Source organism: Lutra lutra, chromosome 8, assembly GCF_902655055.1.
Source record: "Lutra lutra chromosome 8, mLutLut1.2, whole genome shotgun sequence".
NCBI classification, from domain to species: Eukaryota; Metazoa; Chordata; class Mammalia; order Carnivora; family Mustelidae; genus Lutra; species Lutra lutra.
In genome coordinates this window covers 129259230-129286628 of record NC_062285.1, presented here as the reverse complement: position 1 = coordinate 129286628, position 27399 = coordinate 129259230, and the positions used below count along the sequence as shown (strand labels likewise).

General features: G+C 38.0%; 1 protein-coding gene across 7 annotated transcripts in view; it reads right to left on the bottom strand.

The window, feature by feature from the left end:
- The window catches only part of RIC8B (RIC8 guanine nucleotide exchange factor B), a 100068-nt gene that overhangs the window by 47283 nt on the left and 25386 nt on the right, over positions 1-27399 (bottom strand). For all 7 annotated transcript variants that reach the window (XR_007129328.1, XR_007129329.1, XR_007129330.1 and 4 more), the window contains exons 3-4: positions 14839-15447; positions 3030-3124 (exon numbers count right to left, since the gene is read on the bottom strand). Coding sequence is in view for 4 of the 7 variants with exons in the window: in XM_047740532.1 (XP_047596488.1) it covers positions 3030-3124; positions 14839-15447 (704 nt within the window). In the remaining 3 variants the exon portion in view is untranslated. The remainder of the gene's footprint in view (positions 1-3029; positions 3125-14838; positions 15448-27399) is intronic.

Below are 27399 nucleotides of genomic sequence, written 5' to 3'. Positions count from 1 at the left end.
AAAAACAACTTTTAAAAATATATCTGGAACTAAGTATTGGACCTAAAAGCCAGTGTGCTTATTGTAATAACAGTAAAAGAAGTGGCAGTGGCAGCAGTGTGACGGCAGAGGTGACAGCAGCTCGTACACCTGCTGAGTGCTTCCTCGGTGCATGGACAGAGTGCTTTATTAATTTCTCATTTAATTGTTACCACAACTCTTTGAATTTTAATGCATAATCATACACTATCCAGGTTTACCTATTTTGTTACATTTTTCCTTAAAGTGTCAAAAAGAAAAAATAAACTTACAAAATAACTTAAAAAAAATGGAACAAAATGTTACTTTGAAAAACATTCCGATTTTTTATTTTAACTTTGCCTTAAACACACACATGATTTTCTGTATAAATACTGAAGTATAAATATGCAGAATTTAGTGGGTACTACACTATAAATAAATACACACAATTTAGTGGGTATTAAAATCCTAGTAACTTTCCTAATATAATCCTTTGGGGTTAATGCAGTTTTCTCTGTATTTAAATGGCTTAGCCTAGAGTCACTACTCTCAAATGATACTAATCACTTTAATTCCGATTAAAGGGACATGCAGGGCCATTCCAGATAAACTGTCATGTCAGCAGCAACTTCAGTCTCCTAGGAAAGGCTTTGAGAAATACTCCTATATCCTGTTTGTGGCTCTAGGGAAATCTTATTTACAGTGTAGCTAATAGATATTTTATCAGAGCAACTTTTTTTTTTTAAGATTTTATTTATTTATTTGACAGACAGAGATTACAAGTAGGCAGAGAGGCAGGCAGAGAGAGAGGAGGAAGCAGGCTCCCTGCCGAGCAGAGAGCCCGATGTGGGGCTCGATCCCAGGAACCTGGGATCGTGACCTGAGCCGAAGGCAGAGGCTTTAACCCACTGATCCACCCAGGCGCCCTATCAGAGCAACTTTTAAGATAAAAGTAAATTTAAAGTAAAATATCTTTAAAAAGAATATTTAAAGTAAGTATCAGAAAGAAAATAAAGAAATCTGATTACTTTTTAAAAAATCTGGTTCTTAAAACCTCTCCTCTTGCTCTTTTTTTGATAAATACTGGGTGCTGTGTTAAAATATTAAATTTATCAGAGAAATCCTTAGCAATGTTTTTTTGTAACCAGTGTAACAATTCCCAAAACACTTTCTCCTTATTCTTTTTTTTCTTTTATACGAAGACTTTTATTTTTTATTTTTTAAAGATTTTATTTACTTATTTGACAGAGACACAGTGAGAGAGAGGGAACAGAAGCAGGGGGAGTGGGAGAGGGGAAGCAGGCTTCCCGTGGAGAAGGGAGCCTGATGCGGGGCTCGATCTCAGGACTCTGGGATCATGACCTGAGCTGATGCTTAACGACTGAGCCACCCAGGTGTCCCTCTCCTTATATTCTTGTATGAATGCCATTTAACTTACAATAACTGATTTCCAAAAGAAAAAGTCATCAATTTACTCCTGTTCTTATTGTAAATCCATTTTTTAAAAGTTTTAGCATCTGTATTTCTAGTGTCTCAATTATGAAAAAAATTATGAGTCAGAGTGTTTAAATTGTTTTAGAGGCCATGATTTATTGCACTTAATCTGATTATTTTTTAAAGGCACAGTCTCAAGAAAATTAAAGGAACTTTTGATCTGTAGCTGAAGGAAAAGAAATCACACTTTTTAATTGTGAATAAAATAATCTTTTGAATGTTTGCAGGGCAGAGTACATAAAGTAACCTACCAACAAACTCTGTAAAATAGCAAATAATAAATTGCTGATCATAACTAAAATAAGGATTTGATCGAAAAATAATAAGGTTATGCTCCATTTTTACACTCTGTTGTGTTTCTATGAAGTTTTATTTAAGCCATATTTTGAAAAATAGAATATTGTAAATGTAGGTGTTTTCTACTATTAAGAGGAATCCAAATTTATTTGTAAAGCAGAGTTAATGCCAAAGGTAATTGTTTGCAGATTTGAATTTATTTGAATTGTTTAAAATATCATTTGCATTTGGGGTACCTGGGTGGCTCACTTGGTTAAGCATCTCCTTTCGGCTAAGGTCAGGATCCTGGAACCCTGGGATTGAGCCCAGTGAGTCAGGCACCCTGCTCAGTGGGGAGTCTGCTTCTCCCTCTCCCTCTGCTTCTCCCTCTCCCACTGCCTCTCCCCTGCTCATGCTCTCTCTCTCTCCAGTAAGTAAATAAAATCTTAAAAAAAAATACCACTTGTATTTTTGAAGAGTAAAGCACCATAAGCAGTCTTATGTTAAAGTCAGAAGTGTTGTTATAGCAAGTCTGATCTAGAATAGAAAGAGAACTAGAAAAATGCATGAACTCAATTCTTACAGAATGACACATTTTAGCAGTAGTCCACCAAGAGCTCCAACAAGCAAGTCACAACACTTGAACTATTTTTTAAATATTAATACTTGAGACTGTGACCCAATTTTTATAATAAGTTTTAAAAATTTAATTAATACATATTGCTTATGGTATACTTTTTGGTAACTACTCTTACAGTGAAATCAGTGAGACTACTGAGTGCAGTAATGAAAAGCAGGGTTCAAATCCAAGTCCTGTCACTTACTAGGGCTGTGTAATCTCAAAGAAATTGCTTCATTTTTCTATGCCCCAATTTCATGGCCTATCGAAAGGGAAGAAGAGCAGTAACCTCATAAGATGAGTATGCTGATTAAAGTAAGTTAATCTTTATAAAGCACTTAGCATCGTGTCACACTTAGTACTCAGTAACTACTGAATTGTGTTATTATTACTGTTAAAACTCTGGGTTTTATTGTTGAATTCAACAAATGCTAAATTCTCTTTTGTTGGGACTCAATTTAACAAAGTCAAAGGGAATAGAATGAAAATTTCTCATCAGGGCACAGTAATGATTTCTCAACAGTTACCAGACTTACTGTAATATTTTCACTTTCTTGTGCTTTTAACAACAAAAATTGGATGCATAAAAACAAGAATTGATGATATTCCTCATTGAGATAGCAAAACAGAGGTTACCTACCTGTGCAGCTCTTCTGTTTTGTCTTCGGTTGGACCTACGATTAGTAAACAATGGCGAAGGACAGCTGCCATGACACGGAACTGATGAGAATCACTCTACAGCAAATAAAAAAGACAAGAGGAAAAATTCGGGATTGAATGCCTTAACGAAGGAGCTTGGTGTACTACTACCTTCCTCGGAGTTATCTTATGGCCCACCTGCCTCCCCCTGCAACAGTCAGTCATTCTTATACCATACATAATAGAAGTCAGGATACTGTAGAAAAAGTTCTCATTACTAAGTGAATAGTTACTGTCTCATATAAAGAGCTACAACCACCTCCAGAAATGGCTGAAAGCAGATGGTACTGATCTAGCCACTCCCTTAGGGCATGCTGGGCACAGAGATGCATGACCAACATCCATGCATGTCCCACTCTGTTTTACAGTAAGATTCAATTCACCTAATGATCTTTGCCATTTCCAGAAAGCCTAGATTCTTTTGATAGTATATTGTTCCAGTCTGCTAATTGTTATAAAAGTTTAAATAGATATAATGCTATCAGATATTTTAAGAGCCAGTTATATATCCTTAATGCCTCATTTCTTGATTTTCAAAAGCAATTAAGTTAAGATCTATAATCTATCAACTTTATTTTAATGAATCTTCTTAATCTCCTAGCTTCCCCAAATCTTGCTAATTCCCCTGCAAATTACTGGCAAGTGATGAAAAACAAGTGATCTGAGTTTAATCTCCTATTTTCCCAATGTTTACTCACTCATTGGTATTAAAGACACATAGAGAGAAAAAGGCAAGCAGTAGGAAATAAGCTAAGTTATGAGTAATCACTTAGTTTACGTCCTCTTTTTTAGAGAGCTCTTGGGCCACTACAATTTCTTTAGTAACCTGTATCAAAGTCATCTCTCTCTTTGTCCAGATTTTTAATAATTAGAAGACAGGGGCTGCCTGGGTGGCTCAGTGGGTTGGGCCTCTGCCTTCAGTTCAGGTCATGATCTCAGGGTCCTGGGATTGAGTCCTGTATCGGGCTCTCTGCTAGGCAGGGATCCTGCTTCCTCCTCCCTCTCTCTCTGCTTGCCTCTCTGCCTACTTGTGATCTCTCTCTGTCAAATAAATAAAATCTTTAAAAAAAATAGTAATTAGAAGACAGATAAAATGAGTGATAATTATAATAGAGATCCTGTGTATGCTATACTTCAGGAAGTCACCAATTACTTCAAAAACTATTTAAAATTTCAAAAAACTTTATAAAAAATTTTAAAACTTTGGCATATATTGATCTCAAGTCTGTGTAAAGTGAAATATACTCACATATTATACATATATTCATATATGTTCTTATATTCACATATAGGTGAGAAGATGTGTCTTAAAAAATCTAACAAACAATAGAGCACAATTTCATTACTCATAATGCAGAGGACAGAATTTTAAGTATAAAATTATTATATGTTTATTTGTAAGAGAGGAAGGCCTCAGTGGCACAACGGAAAAAGCACTGCATTTGGGAGTCTAGTGTCTAAGTTGTGACTTTAAACAAGTCATATAGCTTCTCTGAGCCAAAGTTTCCCCACAGGCATCTCCACACGTATGTGACTGGTAGGGTCATAAAAGAATTAAAGAGGATGATACACAAGGAATTGCTTAGCACTTGCAATGGAACATTTGAAGATGAGGGGAATAATGAGGGAGAAAGGAAACAGAAGATAGAGCTGAAATGAGTGATAATGAAATAATTGTGTGCTGGGGAAGGAAGAAAGAAAAGGGGAGGAGGAATCAGTGGAATGCCAGAGACATGAAGACTGGCAGGGTTGACCCAGACACTGTCCCATTCGCCGTCCATTTTCAAATGCCTGAAACAAAATTCTCTAATATGTAAATACACATTTACTTACCCCAAATTATATGAAGCACATTGAAACACATGTGAAATTCTTCCATATAACTTGTTTTTGTTGTTTTTTAAGATTAATCCGTTTATTTTAGAAAGACAGAGAGCAAGTGTGAGCAGTGAGCAGGGACAGAGGGAGAGAGAAACTCTGATTCCACACCTAGCCAGAACCCCACACAGGGCCCAATCCCGTGGCCCTGAGATCATAACCCTAGTCAAAACCAAGGGTCTGACGCCCAGCTGTCTTTGCCACCCAGGTACTCCTTCCATTTCTTAACTCTTAATAAGATATTTTCCTTGGTTTTAAAAATTAAGTGGGAATGCACTTCCTTTTAAAAGGATTTTAAGAGGCGCCTGGGTGGCTCAGTGGGTTAAAGACTCTGCCTTCAGCTCAGGTCATGATCCCGGAGTCCTGGGATCGAGCCCCGCATCGGGCTCCCTGCTTGGTGGGGAGCCTGCTTTCCCCTCTCTCTCTCTGCCTGCCTCTCTGCCTACTTGTGATCTCTGTCTGTCAAATAAATAAAACTTAAAAAAAAAATAAAAAAAAAAAGATTGTAAGATTTTCCTTAGGCGCGTGAGTGGCTCAGTCAGTTAAGTGTATGACTCTTGATTTCAGCTCAGGTTATGATCTCAGGGTCAGGAGACCGAGACCTGCGTCGGGTTCTATGCTGAACGAGGAGTCGGCTTGGGATTCTCTCTCTCTTCCCCTTCCCACCCCCACGCACTTGCTCATGCATGCTCTCTCTCAAAACAAAAACAAACACTAGATTTTCCTTTATTCTAGGTATCACAGTTGTTCTCTTCTCACACTGATGTTGATCAGCTTCTTGCAAAACTATCCATTTTGGTCTTCTTACTTGCAACTGTAAACCAAAATCCTACTTCTTTCCATCCCATTTCCTTGTGTCCCAACTTGTGTAACACCAATTCTCAAGTTGTACTTAGGTCTGATATGCCCTTTTACCATAAATCCATTAAATTCTCTTTATTTCTGTACCCAAAGCAACTGCTGAAATCCATGAATTGTTTCCCCCACTCCTGGCATCACCAATTCCTTTTCATCTCCTAGGTCTCAGCTAAAACATTTTATCAGAGAAGCCTCTTCCTTGTCCACTTAATCTAAGTAGGCTTCTTCATTATTTTCTATCACTATCTTATTTTTTTTTAAGATTTTATTTATTTATTGGACAGACAGAGATCACAGGTAGGCAGAGAAGCAGGCAGAGAGAGAGGAGGAAGCAGGCTCCCCTCTGAGCAGAGAGCCCGACGCGGGGCTCGATCCCAGGACCCTGGGATCATGACCCGAGCTGAAGGCAGAGGCTTTAACCCTCTGAGCCACCCAGGTGCCCCCTATCACTATCTTATTATGATTCCTTTCATAAAATCATAATTTATAATGCCACACTTGCATTTCCATTGCTTTCTCCACTAATCTGGTAACTTTAGAAGTTTAGAGTGCATATGTTTAATAGGTGTTCAATATTTATTTATTTATTTATTTATTTAGACAGGGAGAGAGAGAGGAAAGAGAGAGAGGGAGAGGGAGAAAGAGAATCCCAAGGAGGTTCCACACCCAGTGTGAGGCCCATGTAGGGCTCAATCCTACTGTTCTGAGACCATGATCAGACCGAAACCAAGAGTCCGATGCTCAACTGACTGAGCCACCCAGGTGCCCCAATATTCAATAATTTTTAATGTAAATTATAAGTAAAACAAAAAAGAGATACAGTCATCAGTGGGCAGCTAAATTTTCACAAAATGAGCACATCCATATAACCAACACAAAAATGATCCAATGTCAAGATCAAGAACTCTAGAATTCCCCTCATGGCCTCTTCAGATGACAGTCGCCTGTTCTTCAAGGGTAATTCTAGTTTCTAACATTACAGGTTAGTGATTTTTGTTGTCATTCAAGTTTGCTTGAATGGAATCATAAAACTTAGGCCCTTTTGTGTCTGGTTGTGAGATTCATCCAAGTTGGTATGTGTAGCTAGTCTACACATTTTCATCACTTGTGTTCATTTTCATCACTTGAGAGTAGTGCTATTTGAGGTGCAGTCTGTGGACCAGTGTCGATCCACACCCTGTTTGCCACTGATCTGCAGTGCCCCCCCATGCAAAAAGTGCGTATGAGCATTTAGAGACTCTTCCAGTTTGACAATGTATGTAATATTGTATTATATAAGAGTTTTACTCTGATAGCTAGGGCAAAAAAGAATCTGGTCCTTCACCACAGTTAGTTTAAGAAAGCACTGCTGAATGCAGTGAATATATTACACTTTACTTATCTATCGTACTCTGGATGGACACTTGGATTGTTTCCAGTTTGGGGCTATATTGACGGGTACTTCTGTGAATATAATATCTTACGCCTCATCTGCTGTGTCAAGCTTTAGACTATACTGCCAAATAGTGTTTCAAAGTGTTTATACCAATTTACACTCCAATAGTTGCTCTACAGTTGTAGCAACACTCGGTATTGTCAGAGTTATAAAATTTAGTCTTCTTTTGGGTGCGCAGTGGTCTCTTATTACGCATTTTCCTGATGACTAATGAAGTTTCATATGACTACTGGTCATTTGGATACCTCTTTTGTCAAGTGCCTGTTCAAGCCTTTTTGCTGATTTTTTTATTGGGTTGACTCTGTATGGATTTGTAAGGCTTTTTAATGTATTCCGTATAGAGTTCTTTATAGATGTGTTGCAAATAACTCCTCTGTTTTGGTGGCCTGCTTTTTTATTTTCTTCTCTTGATGAGCTCATTTTAATGAAGACCAATTTGTCAATTTTTCCTTTAAAATTTGATTTTTATTTTGTCCTGTTTTAGAAATCTTTGCCTACTTAAGAAATGTTTGATAGATAAAGTCATGAAGATAATCTGTTTCCTTCTTAAAGCTTTGTTATTTTACCTTTCATATTTAGGTCCTTATCTATCTCAAATTAATTTTTGTGTATGGCATAAGGTAAGGATTCAAATTAGTTTTTCTTCCATAAAGACATACAATTGATCCAGTACAACTTATTAAAAAGTCCACTCTTTCCCCACTGCACTTCAATATTACCTGTGTCATAAATGAGTTGACTATATATGCGTAGGTTTATTTCTAGACTCTATTCCATTAGTCTGTCTCAGTCAAAGTTTCCTGAATGAATGCTACCATTTAAGAAGTATTATTTAACAAAGGTTAGAGTGGTTACTATTTTCTAGTATTGACTATTCTGCTGTATGACTTTCCATAAGTAATTCAAACTCTGAATTTTCGTGTCCTTTTTTATCAAACGGGGTTAATGCTCTTGTGTCACAAAGATGCTGGAAAGATTAAATATAATTATTCTTTATAAAATATTCCACAAATACAGTTTATATAACTATAATTTACTTGCTTCATCTTAGTTTTGATATCTTTAAGATATCTATACTCTCTCCTCTGAAATCATATCTTTCAGATATCAATATTCTGTCCTCTGAAATCATTATCTCCAAAGATTGAGAAGAAAAAAAAAGCCACCAGGGATGAAGGGAGAAGGAAGAGACAGAAAGCAAACAGGCTTGCTGTGATAGAGGAAATCAAAATAAAGTAACACTCAATTAAAAGGGAGATAAAATCTCAGGAAAGTCTTTGGGATCTCTTTATATAGTCCTTACTTCTTCTTTTTTTTTTTTTTTTTAAAGATTTTACTTATTTATTTGACAGAGATCACAAGTAGACGGAGGCAGGCAGAGAGAGAGAGAGAGGGAAGCAGGCTCCCTGCTGAGCAGAGAGCCTGATGCGGGACTCGATCCCAGGACCCTGAGATCATGACCTGAGCCGAAGGCAGCGGCTTAACCCACTGAGCCACCCAGGCACCCCCTAGTCCTTACTTCTCAATTACAAATTCTACTACTGTCCTGCTGCCTTTTTTCTCCTGTGCATACTGTGGAAGATTTCACTTTTGTTTTGTGAAGGTATGGATTTCCTCACATCTTTTCTTTTTTTTTTTTTTTTTTAAAGATTTTATTTATTCATTTTACAGACAGAGATCACAAGTAGGCAGAGAGGCAGGCAGAGAGAGAGGAGGAAGCAGGCTCCCTGGTGAGCAGAGAGCCCGACGTGGGGCTCGATCCCAGGACCCTGGGACCATGACCTGAGCCGAAGGCAGCGGCCTTAACCCACTGAGCCACCCAGGCGCCCCTCCTCACATCTTTTCATTCAAAGTGTCAACTGATCTAATCAATGCCTATGAAAGTCTGAAGGGAGAAAACTGCACACCAAGTCCTAATCTTGTATTGTTATCCCGGGACAGTTCTAATTTCTTCAAGAAGGTTTAGGAATGTGTGAAAATTTGATTTCTTCAAGAAGGTTTAGGAATGTGTGAAAATTTGATTTCAATTCCATAAAAAGTGAAAGACATTCAGACACAGACATACACACACACACAGAAGTATACACACATTTACCTAGAAATACAGCTATATCTCAGGTAACATTTGACCCTGTTTTACCCTACCCCTTCTGCTTTACCTTTACCAAGGTTATCTGTCCTGCCAAATTGTATATAATCAAAATTCTCTGTCTCCTCATAGGCAAAGATAATGTATTTTACCTCTGCATCTTTTTCATTGAACATGGTGCTGGGCACAGAGTAATAATATTATGCTTTTTTGAATTACTTTGCGAGGGAAGATATAAATGTTATAAAGTAGAGTGCCGTAACTCTAAAAAGGCTAGAAATCTGCTGCTCTAAACAATGTTATTAAATGTCTTAGGCTTCTAGTTAATTTTGTAATAGCTTTGACTCTTTTTTTAAAGAATTTATTTATTTATTTGACAGAGATCACAAGTAGGTAAAGAGGCAAGCAGAGAGAGAGAGGGAAGCAGAGCAGAGAGCCCGCTGAGCAGAGAGCCCGATATGGGGCTCGATCCCAAGACCCCGGGATCATGACCTGAACCGAAGGCAGAGGCTTTAACCCACTGAGCCACCCAGGTGCCCCAGCTTTGATTTTTTAAAAAAGATTTTATTTATTTGAGAGAGAGAGAATATGAGCAGGGGTAGGGGCAGAGGAAGAAGAGGAAGCAGACTATGCAGAGTGGGGAGCCAGACATAGGGCTTGATCCCAGGATCCTGATATCATGACCTAAGCCTAAGCCAGATGCTTAACCAACTTAGTTACCCAGATGCCCCAACAGCTTTGACATTTTAAAAGGTATCATAAACTTTTCCTTTTTCCCTGCTTACTTTGGATTTTTTCTCCTATGTATTTCTCTATATCACACTTTATTTTTCATTAAACAAATATTTATTGAATGTATACTCTGTCCTGGGTTATGTTGCTTAGCAGAAATACTATGCCAGTGAGGTCAGATAAACCCTCAAAGATCTAGAACATATGGTATTTGAAGCATCTGTACATTACAGAGCATCTGTACATTTCTTATTTTTAAACATACAGAAAATATAGAGAAGAAAAGTAAGTAATGTAACAAACAGTTGTATATCCATCTCTGTTCATGTGTCTGATTTTCCTATTAGGCTGTTAGTTCTTTGAGGGCAGTGATGCTTTCTTCATCTTGTATCTTGTATGACTAATGTAGAACTCAGCATATATTGGGCACTCAATATTTACTGAAAAGATGATTCAGCAAAAAAACATGGCACAGCTTGAAGCTTTATTTTTATTTAATTAAAATCATGTCCTTTTCCCACATTCCCTTTCAAGTCTCTAAAATAATCATGGCACAAACCTCTTCTGTTACAATGTGACATTCCCAAATAACTCCTATGGACATTCACTGTTTTATCTGACTCAAATGCATCTTTTCACTACTCAGATACTTGTATTACTTCTCTGTTTGCTCCTGGTTGTCTGGCTCTACCTTGTCTGTTGGTCCTTGGGTTTTCTCGTCACAATGCACTGATAACCTGGAAAGCACTGCAGAAGGGAGTGTGTGCTAAGTGAGGGATCTCTACAGTAACATGCTTAACTCCATCGACAAAGAGATTTAGCAAAGTGTTAAAGGAGAAGGAAGACAAGACCATTTCGGTTAATGTTTCTAGAACTGACTTTAGGTCCTGCTAAAGGAGCCTCTGACAATCTTAAACATTACCCATTCATTACCTTTAGGAAAGGGAAAGTATGAGACAGAGAGGGAAGGAGGAAGTGAGGGAGACAGAAGGACACCATGTAGAAATAAGCCCAGCTACATTTCCTACTGAATGGAAAGGAATCTCCAAATTTGCTGATGGTATCAGCAGACAGGCAGGAATTTAACACTGAGGCATGAACCTAAAATGGACAAACAGCACTAATCTGGTAAGCCTCAAGAAAAACCCAGTCATTAATTTTCTGGTTTTGATGAACTGTAAGTGAACAGTGATTAAAAATAGCTATAAAACAGTTAAAACTCAAACCAAACATCTATATTTTCTGTAACAGTTGAGCTCTCTAATAGATCAAGATCTTTAAAGGTGAAATGCCCAGGGTCTGGAAAGGTATAAACTAGCACTCTTCTGAAGGGCAGTTTGGCAATACAGATCAAAAACCCTTAGAGTTTAAAAAAATCTTTTGGCCCAATAATTTCAGGAATTTATCTACAAAATTTCCTAATAAGAAAATTCACTGCATTACCATGTAAAACAGCAAACAAATGCAAACAATCTAAATGCCTACACATAAGGAATTTGTTAAAGGTTGAGAGATCTTTATGAAGGAATATTGACGTATAAAATTATTTATTAAGTATAAAATGACTTATGAAGATTAGTTCTTCATAAGGATTTACCAACCTTTGACAAAGAGAATAAATTGGCGGTTAAATTACTTTTTTGGGGGGGCGCCTGGGTGGCTCAGTGGGTTAAAGCCTCTGCCTTCAGCTTGGGTCATGGTCCCAGGGTCCTGGGATCGAGTCCCGCACTGGGCTCTCTCTTAGCTGGGAGCCCGCTTCTTCCTCTCTCTCTGCCTGCCTCTCTGCCTACTTGTGATCTCTGTCAAATAGATAAATAAAATCTTTTAAAAAAATTATTTCTTGGTTGCAGAACTCTTTTTATCCCCACATGATATCTAGTTACCTACTATAAAGTGGTAGATATCTAGTTACCTACTATAAAGTGGTAGATATCTAGTTACCTACTATAAAGAGAAAAAACAACAGCAACTGCAATAATCAAAGATGCTCTTTTGAAAGTGAGGGTGGAGAACCTGGAACTCATCCTATTCCTAGGAACTTTACGGCTTCAAGGAACATTTTGAAAACCACCACTCTTCAAGAACATTTACTGTGGAAAAAAAGATCAAGATTATAAAATGACTGCGTTTTTATAAAAAGAAATTACACATATGTTTATTTTCACATACTATACAATGAAGAATGGCTAGAAAGGTATATATTATATGCAAACAGTGATTATCTTCGAGTGGTAGTTTTATAGGTGATTTGCACTTTTTTATTGCCTCTATACTTTTCCCCTTAGATCTATGATGAGCATGTATTTTCATTATAAGGAAAATAATATTATTTTTAAAGTTAAATTTTAAAGTTGTATTCTTCTGTATAATGAGTTTTCAATGTCCTTTTATTTCAGTAGCTATCTTCAAGCATTAACAAATCTTCAGGTGCTTGTTTGATTGGAGAAAGATGCCATTTGTCTGACAATCGAGGTGTTAGTAAAATCCAAGTAAATGGGCTCTTACTGGCAAGTTTCTCTGCATCCTTTTTACAGATTTTCCTTATGTTAAGTTCTGAGTCCCTCGCTATGCTCTGATTTCTGGGTCTTTTCACATGCTGTTCAATTTCTGAGAAACGTTCACCTCCCCAGTTGTCAAACAGTTCCATCGTTTTGTCATCCTATCTCAGGAGACACCTTCACAGGTCTTCCCTGACTATGCTAACTATTCGCAATCACTGCACTGTTTCTCTCCTAGCACTTAACACAATTTGAATTATATATTTGTTTACTTATTTATTACCTATCCTACCAACAAAACTGAAGGCAGAAACTATGCCTATTATTTGCCAACATATTACACAATGCTGATATAATATCTAGTAAATGGCCATAAATATTTATTGACGGACTGACTAACTAAATGTTTGCTAAAATTTTGAACCTGGAGACTCATGGAGACTGAAATGGTTAAAACAACAACAACAAACCTTTCCCACACTCTTGCCTAAATGAGTTGGCAAGATCCTGGTTTCAATACTGTTCAAATTCCTGATAACTTCAGTAATAGCCCAGAGTCACAATAACTGGGCACATTTTTATAATGGCTTTATCTACCGATCCACAACTCACAAGAAGGCCTAGGTCTGCACAGATGCCTGCTTCAGGACAACTGGTCCTTTCTCACATATCTTTTGGAGAATAAACTTTCTATTACCCAGAATGAGTAATTGCTGCTTCAACATCTTCAAGGCTTCTTCCAGCCCCACTATTAAACTAATGAAGGCTAATCTCAATTTACTGATATATATTATATGTCATTCCATACTTATACTGATGTGCGGCCACTGAATTATAATAAACCCTTTTAGTCAGGAATTGGAACAGTGTGAGCTACTATTTTGGGCACAATTTAAATAATAGGGGCTCTAACAATGGCAAACCAACAGTCTCAGAAGAGCCCTTGCAACTAAATGGAGAACTTAAAAACACCAAAACAAACAGTGTAAGAAAAATAACCATAGAAGGGACCAAATAAGCATAGAGACATAATATTTTAAATACTTCCAAATATTTGGTTTCAAAGCATAAATGGAGCATGTGGGCTTTCCACATCTTTTCCTGCCAAGTCTCAGGAAAAACTGACCATACTACAGTCATCTAAAACAGCTGTTAGAAATGATCTTCAAATATTTGGTTTCAAAATATAGACCTATTTGCACTTTAAAACTCAGATGCCTGCATATTCTCACTATAGCACTGTACTGAGATAATCCTCTCAAAGTAGGCTGCTGGCAAAACAGATCTGTATTCATGGTGAGCACTGCTTCAAATGGACACAGCAAGATGCTAGCCTAAGTCCTCAAGTCAGCTGTCATAAAAGATAATTTACGCTGGCACCAAAATACTCCATTTCTTTCTTTCCTTATTCTTTTCTTTTTTGCTTTCTTTTTTTTTTTTTTTAAGGCAGGGGCTCAATTTCACTCATCATTTAAGGTTAAAGAAAGAATGTAAATGTGAAATGTTAAGATTCTAGAAACAAGGAAAAAAGTTTACATCCATTTTGCTTAAAATTGTTGCCTTCCTTAAGCTAAGTTTCTTGTTCAGCATATTGTTCTTGTGGGTACTTAGATATAAACTATCAAATCTGCCTTTGGCTGCTGTAAGGTCTAAGCCACAGAAAAGGATCTTAGTCCAGAAAAAACCTTTCCTACACTGTGGTGTAACTGTATTTTCTAGAACTGTGTAAAAGTATGGATATCTACTTGTAGTCCTACATTTCTGATAGTTATCTCATACTAACACTCTAGGGATGATAGGGGATACACACAAGATCTTTTGCTCTTCTGAACAGACATGAATTTTGATTGATCAATTTTATCTGGCCTAATTTAGCTTATCTTTTCTTTGAGATGGCAATCATTGTAAATGCCTATAACTTTATGAATCATATTGTTTTATTTCCCTTCAAATCTTCTCATTTAAACCTTGTGACTGAAAGAGGCACTCAAAAAAAAAAAAAAAGGGCAGGTGATAGAAAAACTGGGAAAAGGAACTATATTTGCCAACCTTACAAAATAATAGTCCATAGTTAACTAATTGGAATTAAAAATTTAAAAACCCATAAAAAACAAAAATAATGTAATAGCCCATCTGCATCCTATTTTTCTGGTAAGTGTTACACAAATGGGAAGTAAGGATTCCTCCCTTGTAGGCAGCTCTAGGGATGGCCCAGACCAATTAAGTTATAGGTAAATAAGAATATCCTTCTCAACCTTACCTCTTTATGCACCTTCCAACTGTCTACCGTCACATTGAAGAGAGCTTTGAGGGCCTCAATGGCACAGTCTGTCTCCTGAGGTGAGAGAGGAGGTCCATTATGGTCTATGGCCGATTCATATTCATCGGTCCACTTGATGCTAAAGGCACTTTCCAAGATCTGGGTTAGCAGCGGTAGTCCCTGGAGCTCGTAGCGCAATTGTGACCTGATGTCGGTGTGCAAAAGTGACAGGAGGAAGAGCAAGCGCAAGTCAAAGCACTTAATGTCATTGATAAACTTTCGGTCCTTGCACTTTCTCAGGAGGTTACAGAGCTTTGCAGCAAGGTTAAGTTCCAGGCTGAGCTGCTGTGCCATCTGACTGTTGAACACTATGTTACACAGACATTTTAATGACTCCACAATAACTGGGAACTCTGACACCTTCTCCAAAGAATCATCCGACTCATTTAGCTTGGCTAATCGCAGCAGTATCTGCATATTTTCCTTGGTTGTTACAGGAACTAAAACCTTTTTGTCTCTGGAGAGAATGCGGAGAACTTCCAGGCAGGACACTTGACATGTTGTTGGGATATCCTTTACAAGGACTTTAAATATGCCTTCACAGAGTTTCTGAAAAACAAGAACGAGTATTCAAAAATCATTACTTGGCTTAAATGATTTAAAACAGAATACTTCTCTACCAATGTATGTAATAGCATCAGATTCTGGCTAGAAAAGATTTTTAATTTTTTTTTTTTAAGTCACACAATGTTAGAACTGAAAGGGACCTTCTATTTGCTGCACTTCTTTCACTTGCAGATATGGAAATTAAAGGCCGGAGAGGCTGTACTGGGCCAGAGTCAGTCAGTCAGGTCTTACGTAGCTTTGTTCTCAATAGACTTTTAATATCAGAATACATAGACTATCAAGATAAAGGCAATTAGTCTGAATCATAGCTGACAACCCAGAGTGTACATATCCGTCTTGCATTTTTTGAAATTTAATTATTCCTATTATTCCTAAATTTAAGAACCACTGATCATTCTTTCAAAATTCAACATCCAGCTTTCTTGTCCAGAAACTGCAGGTCTGGGTCTCTCAAGGTCGCACCGTAGGTGTGAAGCAAGGAGGTATAAACTACTCTATTGCTGACCATTTTTGTACCTGTTACATTTTATAAAAACAACAGCAACATCTAGGACTAACATCAGATTTTACAAAGTTTGTATTTACCTATCATCAGACTTTAATTCTTATAAAGAGGCTATCTTTGGGTCAAGCATGATGATCTTGATAAGAATCCCAGGCTGTGTGTACCTTCTCAGTACCTCCTAGTTGTACAGCCATGAAGTGGCAACTTTAAATGTATAGTTGACCCTTAAACAGGGGTTTGAACTGCATGGGTTCACTTACACATGGATTATTTTTTTATAAATACAGTATAGTACTGTAAATGCATTTTGTCTTCCTTATGATGATTTTTTTTTAAAGATTTTATTTATTTATTTGACAGAGAGAAATCACAAGTAAGCAGAGAGGCAGGCAGAGAGAGAGGAGGAAGCAGGCTCCCTGCTGAGCAGAAAGCCCGATGCGGGGCTCGAACCCAGGACCTGGGATCATGACCTGAGCCGAAGGCAGCGGCTTAACCCACTGAGCCACCCAGGCGCCCCCTTTATGATGTTTTTAATAACACTTTTCTCTAGCTTACTTTATTGTAAAAAAAGGATATGATAATATATAACAAATAAAATATGTGTTAACTAAGTTATTGGTAAGGCTTCTGGTCAACATTAGACTATCAATAGTTAAGTTTCTGGAGAGTCAAAAATTGCATGCAGATTCTTTGTGCTGGGGACTAGCACCCTAACCTCTACATTATTTAAGGGCTGGCTATACTACATTCTGGAGGTGGGAAGGAAATTAACTTGACAAGCTGAGAAAAATTTATAATAATGTCAACTCTATCCCGGCCATCTCTGATAACTAGAAGGGACTTTCATTCAATGTCTTATTATCATCGTTAAGGCATTAAAAAAAAAAATGAACACAAGTTTGGCGGGGCTAAGTATAATGTTCCCATTACAGAAATATAAAAAACAGGGAAATTCTTCTCCAATGTCTGATCTTTCAGATCCAAGACAAAAAACAAAAACAAAAACAAAACTACATTCTATATACTACTTCCTATGCAGTATATTTCTGGAGGTGGAGTCAGATAACACTTGTTCCCATATAACTTTACTCAGGAGAGAAATCATCTACACTGCTGCTTTAAGTTAAGAAACGTAATAAATAAGGTATTATAAAATATTATATATGTGAATTTGGAGTTCTACATATTGAATTAAAAAGACACCTTTACCTCCTTCCTTTTTAAACCAAAGAAAAGAGCAACCGTAAAATACCCCCCAAATCTACAGACGATATGGGTCCTTTCTTGTTCCACCTTCAGACTCAAGAAAGAAAAAGCAAAGCATGAATACAAATAGGAATAGACAAGGCTATAAATCAAATGGATTGAAATTCTCAGACATAAGAAGGCTACATGATAGAGATTAGAGAGCCTACGAAATTTGTAATTAAAAACTTCCTCATCTATAGGCTTCCTGAAGTTCAACGGGCAACCAAAGACAAGAGTTTTAGTTTTAACGCACAATTTTCAATCATAGTTGTTTTTAAACACACCATCTTTTCACAGATCTGCCTCACATAATGATCACTAGGTAGATTTTTGCTATAATTTCAACATATTTTGAAAATTAAACCACTTTTTGGATAACGATTCTTTTCTCTCTCTTTTATTACAACCTGCCAAAAAAATCAAGACATACCTAAAATACAACAAAAGTGATGCTTAATAGACACACTTACTGCTATACTCAACATAATCATTTTTTAGTCAGAGAACATCTAAAGAGCAAATTAATAAATCACATACATTTGGATGAACCAGAAAAATTTTGTTTTGCATACATACATACACCAGGCAAGAAAACTGAAGGAGCATCCTTTACACTTTTCCAACTGCTGAGTGCATGCTCTACCTGTTTCAAAGGTACTCTTGTATTTCACCTTTATTTTTGTTCTAATGGTATTTTTCTGTGCTGTAACTTTTTTTTTAATTGATTTTACTCTTCCTAAAACATACTTTCCTCTCTTTTGAAACACTTTCTACAGCTCCCTGTTGCCCACAGAATGCAGCTGAAATGAGCCCACAGCTCACTTTTCCACTGCTCTGTCAACGCACGGCTCCCCTTCTTTTTCAAGTGCTTCAAACGGATTCCCAGGCCCCTGGCTATACGTCCTAGCCTCTCCCCTGCTGTTCCTTCCATGGCAGGCCCTGCTACCATGTCCACCCATCAGGAGCCCACTCTTTTTCTCAGGTTTGGTTTGAAGACTGAGGGGTCTACATGTTTCCCCAGTTGCTCCCTCTTTTGCTGTTTGTGCTTCCAACTAAAACTAAGTTTTTGCTTTTGTGTAAATTGTTGGAGCATCTCACTCCTTTTCCAGGCTCCTTGATAGAGGCTATGTTTCATCTGTATCCCTGTAGCTGGCTCAGGTGTGCTAGACCTATTTTTAAGTGCAAGATAACCACAAATTCCCATCCGTTTTTTTTTTTAAGATTTTATTTATTTATTTGACAGACAGAAATCACAAGTAGGCAGAGAGGCAGGCAGAGAGAGAGGGGGGAAGCAGGCTCCCTGCTAAGCAGAGAGCCGGATATGGGGCTCGATCCCAGGACCCTGAAACCATGACCTGAGCTGAAGGTAGAGGCTTTAAGCCACTGAGCCATCCAGGTGCCCCACAAATTCCCATCCTTAAAACCTAACCCCTGACTCTCCAGCATCTTCTAAAGAATGATTCCTTTGTATCCCTCCTCCACCAGGCACCACTTACTATCAAGTTTTCTCTTCCACTTTTTGCAAGTACAACAAACTGTCATTACATTATATGTTAGGTACAGACCGTTTTTATTTACTTTCAAAATATTTACAGACTTGTTTTCATTGTTCAACTGACACGTGTGTGTGTGTGTGTGTGCACGTGCGTGTGTACATGTGTGTATTTTAAAGATTTAATTTGAGAGAGGGAGACAGAAACAGCGACAGAGAGCATGAGTGGGGAGGAGAGGGAGAAGCAGGCTCCCTGATGTGGGACTCAATCCGAGGACTCTGGGATCATGACCTGAGCCAAAGGCGGATGCTAATCGACCTTTAATCTGAAAATTATTTTGGTATCTTAGGTTATCAGGGAACCCAATTTTTTCCATTAAAATTAATGGAAATATTTTCTGGTTTAATAACTTCCACTTAGAGGTCTGTTTCTCTGTAATGAACTAAAGTCATAAGGCAAAGTCGCAAAGTCTAGGTATGCTTACAAAGTATAACTACTAAGAATCAAAGAGTCTGAGGAAAAGCCCTTTTATTTTATTTTTTTTTAAAAGATTTTATTTATTCATTTGACAGACAGAGATCACAAGTAGGCAGAGAGAGAGAGAGAGAGAGGAGGAAGTAGGCTCCCTGCGGAGCAGAGAGCCCGACGCGGGGCTCGATCCCAGGACCCTGGGATCATGACCTGAGCTGAAGGCAGAGGCTTTAACCCACTGAGCCACCCAGGTGCCCCGGAAAAGCCCTTTTAAAATGCTCACTAACTTAGCAAGCCATGACTACTTCTATAAAGTCAGACTGCAAATCCAACAGCATAAATTCAAGAGTGAGATCCCAAATGGTTCCCCAATGTTACTACTAGTACTGCCAAAAAAGGTTAGTTTGCTCCTGAACTGAAACCTGGGAGTCTACTAGAGCAGTGGTTCTCAAACTTCATCATGCATCATAATCCGCTAAAGGGATTGTTAAAACACATTGTTGTACTTCACCCCCAGAATTTCTGATTCAGTAGGTCTTGAGTGAGGCTCTGGAATTGGGACATTTAACAAGTTCCTAAATTCTGCTGATGATTCAGGAGCCACACTCTGAGAACCACTGAACTATGGTTAACAATGGACTGCTGTAACTTGGATATTAGAGGGTAGGGGTTAACTGAGAGCAATGAACCAGGTAAGTACAGAAAAGTAGGCAGAGTTGAAAGCCATTAGCACGAATACCTTCACTTCTCCTTGACTATCCTGAAGATGTACAAGGGTGGCAGGGATAGGAATGGGGTGTCACTATCTGGTCACATTACTTTTCTTATCTTAAATATTAAAAACTACTCCAGGGGTGAAGTATATTACTTGTTTAAGGTCAGTGGTCCTGGGCTTGAAACTTGTTTAATCTACCATGGACTCTAGAACCAGAGCAGTTTGTGATTAAGGGCATAATTTCTGGGTTTAAATTTCTTGTATTTAAACCTTGGCTCTTCTACCATCTTTTAACGGTGAGCCTGTGGGAAACTTGGCCTCCCCGGGCCTCATTTACTCTAAGAGTTACATGACATCCACATGTCTAGCACTTAGAATAGTGCCTGGCATGCAGTGAGTGTTCAGTACAGGTTTTACATCTTAGTATATGTCAGTGAATCTCAAAGTTCACAGTTTAGCATTTAAGATTTTCCAACCTGCTTTTTCAGATTTCTCTTTCATACTACTCCCCCTTAAGCCCTCCCCTCTAGCTATATTCCCTTCCAAATTATCTCACACTGAGCTCTTTTTTCTTTTTTATTGCCTCCCATCTTCCTGCATCCATTCCTCTTCAGCTATTCAACTTTTAACCATTCTCCAAAGCTAATTCACTTTTGATATAAATTTTTTTCTAACCACTTCAGCCCCCAACATTCTTCCTCTCCAAGGAATATCCAAACCACAATTTGCTGCAGTCATTTGATGCTCAACACATCCTTCCTGTTACTAAAAGCTCTCTAATAGAAAAACATTCATAATTACACTAGCTAGTGTATTTTACGTGCAGTAGACAGAAGGATTTATTCTTAGTCAATCTACTGATTAGCAGTAACCCATGCATATTGTTTTGACACAGCTACAATCATCTTGTGTACATCATTCTGTTCTTTTTAATTTTTAATTTAATTACCAGCATTTTTCCACATTGCCAGAATACTTATAAAAATAATTTTAGGGCGCCTGGGTGGCTCAGTCCATTAAGCATCTACCTTTAGTTAAGGTCACGATCCCAGGGTCCTGGGACCAAACCCCATGTCAGGTTCCCTGCTCAGTGGGGAATCTGCTTCTCTCTCTCCCTCTGTGCTCTCTCTCTCTCAAATAAATAAAATCTTTAAAAAAAGTTTAAATCGATGCATTATTAAATGACTTCTGTTCTCAGTAAGCCTCCAGAATGATATACAGCAGGATCCAGAAAGAAGAGTGGACTTATTAGCATTGGGAGGCGTGGTTTCATAATTTTAATAATTATGGTGATATTGTTTGCTTAATGTGGTGTACAGTTTCCAAAAGAACTTCTCATATATATCCTTCAATCTAAGAAATGCTCACTAAATACTTACCAAATTATTGCCTAAGGACACTTAACTAAGAAGTAGGCCAGGCCTTTATCTAGATCATCTGACTCCAGTGTGATTTCCACTCCAAGTCAATGATTGTACCATTAGCTGCCATTTATTAACTGTATCTTGAGCATGAAACCCTATTAGGCCTCTTTCTTCATCTATACCATGCATTAAAGACTGTTTAAGGCAGTGTTTGCTTCGGCAGCAAATATACTAAAACTGGAAGACTCTCTAAAGCAACCTTCTTCCAGCTACAAAGTGATAAGCTTTTCACTATGAATCTGTAAAACTAAGATCAGCTTTGGCTTTAGCCATGAGACAAGCAGAACATGCTATAAAGCATATATGAACATTCAAATGATCTTTTGTGATTTACACAGTTTTAAAAAGTGATTTCTAAAAATACTTAAAAAAAACTTAAAGTCAAGTTCTATACATAAAAAAATCTTTGCTCAAAATATAGGCATCATAATTTACTATACTCTGGCAACCCAAAAGGTAGATGCTACTCAAAAGTGTCTACAGATTTGTGCCACTTCACAAACTATTTGTTCCCAGACTGTTGAGATAGCTACACAAATTGAAATAGGTATAAAAAACTGAGTTTGCATTTAGAAATATTTATAGTAATCCAACTTTGCTGTGATTGTTGAAGGATATGATTATTTCTTTTAGTGTTTCACTTTTATTGTATTTTGTGAAAGCACTAGTCTACCACAAATTAGGGAAAAACTGCAAAACAAACAAAAAAACTCTTGGCCCTTCAACACAAATAATTTAAGAAGCACTGTCCAGAGAATGCATTTATCTTTAATTTTTTTATTTTTAATTTTTTATTATGTTATGTTAGTCACCATACAGTACATCATTAGGTTTTTTGTTTTTTTTTTTTTTTTTTATTAGAGAGACAAAGATCACAAGTAGGCAGAGAGGCAGGCAGATAGAGGGGAAGGGAAGCAGGCTCCCTGCTGAGCAGAGAGCCCGATGTGGGGCTCGATCCCAGGACCCCGGGATGACTTGAGCCGAAGGCAGAGGCTTAACCCACTGAGCCACCCAGGCACCCCACATCATTAGTTTTTGATGAGAGAATGCATTTTATATTATATAAGTTTTCTTCAACTGTATAACCAAAGTAGTAAAACAAATTCTGATCCCAGAGTAATGAGGGAAAAATATATCTCAAATATGCTTATCTAAGATTTAGTTTAATTGCTGGGCATTGTGTTGAAAACTGACAGTTGTCCACCAAAATCCATTCTTTCCTTCTTACATAGTAAGAGAACTGCGGCAAGGCCCATGACTGCCTGGCTATACCACATTCTTCAGCTGCTCTTCATGGCCACATGCCTGAGCTCTTGCCTATGGAATGTATGTGGGCATGTGGCATGACATTTTTGGGTTTGGGTCCCTACGACAGTGGGCATACCTTCTCCATTTTCTTGTCCCATTCTGTAACCTGGAAGTGGCAGCCCACTTCAGGTACGACAATGCTCAGATGGTGAAACATAACTTCACAACTTAGAAGGAAATAGGGTAACTGAATAAATTTATGCAGCAAGTCACTCACCCATCTAACTAGAACTAATCAATCACCTCAGAACTATTACTTGGAAAGGTAATAAAACCAACATTCCCTAAATCACATCTATCTTGGGGCCCCTTTGTTGCAACAACTTAAACTTAAAACACCCTCTGAAATATGACGTTTCATCAATAACTCATATAGAACCCCTTGTTCCATCATTCCATAAGTAACAGAAGTTATATTTCACCTCAATGACCCAGTTGTGCCATGGCTAGTTTGTATCTTCATTTGTTTATCTATTTATTTTTTATTATTATTATTTTTTAATTTGACAGACAGAGATCACAAGTAGGCAGAGAGGCAGGTAAAGAGAGAGAGAGGAGGAAGCAAGCTACCCACAGAGCAGAGAGCCCGATGCAGGGCTCGATCCCAGGACCCTGGGATCATGACCTGAGCCGAAGGCAGAGGCTTTAACCTACTGAGCCACCCAGGTGCCCCTGTTTATCTATTTATTAATTCACCAAAAAGACACCAAGTGTCTATTTAATAAATCCAAGGCAATGTCCTTCATACTGGGTAGACAATGGCGAACTTCTAAGGAACTTAAAATTGAACATGGGAGAATTACAAAGAAATATAAGCCATGGATTAGTGTGACAATAGGTCTGATAGGTCTACACTAGAATTTCTCAGTCTCAGCACTACTGACACTTCGGACTGGGTAATTCTCTGAGGATATGTATCTTTAAAATATTTAATAGCATCCTTGGTCCCTACCCACTGGATGCCAGTAACACCCTCTCACTACCACTGCTCAGTCACAGCAATCAAAAATGTTTCCAGAAACTGCCAAATGTCTCCCGGGGAACAAAATCACCCCCTACTGAGAATCACTGATTTAAGTGTAAAAAACTATGACAGTACAAATCTAAATTCTATGGGAGGAAGTAGACCAGTTCAGGGAAAGACTTCCTAAGGAAGTGGCATCTAAGGTGAGATCTGAAATGTACGTGTTTGATTTCCATTCAATCATTTAACAAACACTTGAATGCCTACTATATTACTGTGTCATGCGATAGCTGTATACTGGTGAACAAAATAAACATAATTCTGTTACGTGTTATGGGGATGGCAGTATAATGGGGAAGATAAACAAAAAATTTTATTGTTAAAAGAGAAATAACAGAATGGTATGATTGAAAATAATAGGGGAAAGGATCAACTTTAGAGTGATATTTAAGCCACCTAATGGTGAGATGGTGCTAAATGTGCAGAGTACTGCAGGCAGAGCCTGGTGTGTTAAGGTCATGAAAGCCAGAATGGATGATGTTAGTGGCCGAGTGCTCGGAGATGTAACTAGAAAGCAAAATGGCACCAGATCACATGGAATTTTATAGGCTACGATAAGGAGATTAGACTTTTTTTTTTTTTTTTAAAGATCTTATTTATTTGACAGAGAGAGATCAGAAGTAGGCAGAGCAGCAGGCAGAGAGAGAAGGGGAAGCAGGCTCCCCGCTGAGCAGAGAGCCCGACGTGGGGCTCGATCCCAGGCCCCTGAGATCATGACCTGAGCCGAAGGCAGAGGCTTAACCCACTGAGCCACCCAGGTGCCCCAGATTAGACTTTTTTTTTTTTAATTTATTTTTTTTTAATTTTATTTTTTATAAACATATATTTTTATCCCCAGGGGTACAGGTCTGCGAATCGCCAGGTTTACACACTTCACAGCACTCACCATAGCACATATCCTCCCCAATATCCATAACACCATCCCCCCTCTCCCAACCCCCCTCCCCCCATCAACCCTCAGTTTGTTTTGTGAGATTAAGAGTCACTTATGGTTTGTCTCCCTCCCAATCCCATCTTGTTACATTTATTCTTCTCCTACCCCCTTAACCCCCCATATTGCAGGAGATTAGACTTTTAATACTATGAAGTCACTAGAGGAGTTTAAGCAAAGGAGAAATACAACCCAATTAAAGATTTTTTAAAAAATCACCCTGGTGCGGAAAATGGAGGGGAACAAATGCAGCTTCAACTAGAATGGAAACAGTAGAGAGGGAGAGAGGTGGATGGATTTGATGTATATTTTTGAGACAGAACTTGCCATTTGTGGGGGAGAGCAAAGTTTCTGGCTTGAGTGGTAGAGCGCCATTTACTGAGAAGGGGATGACTGGAGGAAGAATGGATTTTGGAGAAAATTATGTATAGATGCATTAAGTTTGCAATGCTTGCAGAGATGTCAAGTAGAAAGGTGAACATATGTGGCTAAAACCTTAAGCAGCCATCAGGGCTATGTCTTCTCTATGAGTAAAGGTTGTTTGGAGCTATAGGAACAGATGGCCTGGAGTAAAATATATAGAAAATAGAGGGACTAAGCTAAGAGTCCTGAAAAATGCCCATACTTACAGGCTGGGAGGAGGAGAACTTGATGAAAGAGATTAAGAGTTACAGCTAGAAGCAAGGGAAATTTAGGAGTGTGGCAAGTAGTTTAAGGATTTGGCAATGCTAGATCACAGTGACCTTGATAAAAGCAGTTATTTGCACAGTATTTGGGAGATGAGAAAATGCAGAGAGAAGTACATATCTTTCACTACATGTGACTATAAGGAAACAGATAAATAGGATGGTAATAAGAGAGACTATAAGATCAAAAGAGATTCTTTTTTTATTTTTTCTTTCCTTCCTTTTTTTTTTTTTTTAAGAGAAGATATACTAGTCCATGTCTGTATGCTGAAGAGAATGAAGAGTTGGAATTAATTCAGAGGGAAATGGGGAACTTATTGCAGGGTATTAAGCAGGGGTAAGACATTAGATGAGTGCTTTGGAATTATTCTGATAGTAATATGGAGAATGCACAAGAAAGGGAATAGAACCAAAAATGGCTAATAAGGTGAAAGATGAGGGTCGTGTGAACTAGGACAGAGAAACAGAAAGCTAAGAGATTTTTAAGGGGTGTCTGGCTGGCTCAGTTGGTACAGCACATGACTCTTGATCTTTGGGTCCTGAGTTCAAGCCAGACATTAGGCGCAGAGCTTACTTTAAAAAAAATGAAATCAAAGAGATTTAAGGAAGCAGAACTGACTGAATGATTGGCAGAATGACTGGATGTCAAGGGTGGAAAAGAGACAAGGAGCCTCTCAGATTTCTAATCTGGACAACTTGGTTGATGGAAGTATCAGTCATTCAGGAGATAGGGGAACCATTTCCTAAAGTTGGCAGCAAAAAGAAAATGATAATGCTTGGTAGACATTTCTCCATAATTGTTCCACAGTGGACACCTCAAATACACCTAAACTCATTAACTAGGAGGGGGTCAGATCATAAGTCCCCCATAGGTCCACCTTTCCAAAACTCATACTCAACTACTTATTGTCACAATATCCTTGACCTGGGCTAAGAAACCTACTCTCTACTACCTATGTGAACGTATGTGCCTTTTCTCATGTTATTTCCTGCACTTAGAATGTCTTCTTAAACCCTGACCCTCCCAATACTTTGGCTTGTATCTTCAAGGCAAATGTCATCTTTGTAATATTTAGGAAGTAACCTCTTCTACATCTACCAGTTTTATAGCACTTAATACACTTCTGACCTTGAATTATATTTATGGAGATTTCTTATCTCTTTCGTCACTTTTGGTGGGGGGCAGGATTTGTCCGATACTATTTCTTTTTGTTCCACAGGTATAAAGATGCTGTCAAATATGCTGAATATATACCCACATATATATACACACATACATAGTAAGTGCTACATCTTCAAAGCACTATGTGTTAAATATAGGGTATTAGGTCCAGATAGGTCATTAAAGCTCTGGGTTTAATTCCTAGGTGCCACTTATTTATTTGTCTGATTTAGAATAAATTGGTCAACTTTTAAAATTTCCTTGTCTGTAAAACAGGTATGATAGCACCTCCTTCATAGGAGGTGGGGGAATTAAATAAGACAGTGTGCATGTGCTGCCCTGGAATAAAATAAATACTCAATAAACATTATTTAATATTATAACTAAAATGCATACGCCATATGTAGTATTACGATCATTTAGTGAGAGGCTACATGCTGTAATAAAAAAATATGACTTTTAGGGGCTCCTGGGTGGCTCAGTTGGTTAAGAGTCCGAGTCTTGATTTCCACTCAGGTTATGACCTCAGGGTTGTTAGATCCAGCCCAAGGATGGGCTCCATCCTGGGTGTGGAGCCTGCTTAAGATTCTCTCTCCCTCTCCCTCTGCACCCACCCCACCCCCCTACCAGCTCATACAAGCACTTTCTTAAAAAAAAAAAGAATATGACTTAAGACTTCCAGAGTCAGTCTTCACTTTGCCATTGTTTTTACCTGTAAGATCTGGGCAAGTTACTTGGTTTTTTTGAGCTTCATTTTCATTATGTGTAAAATGGGGATAATATATATTACAGTGTTGTTTTAGCAAACAAGATGATGGTACACAGTAAGAGCTAAAGTTGTATGCTTCCAGGAACAAGACCTCTAATTAATAATCTCAGCCAACAGTAATATTTTGAAGGCTTATTTTTCCGATTGAAATAATAAGCCTATATGTATATTTGACATGTAATTTTCTCTCTAACGTCA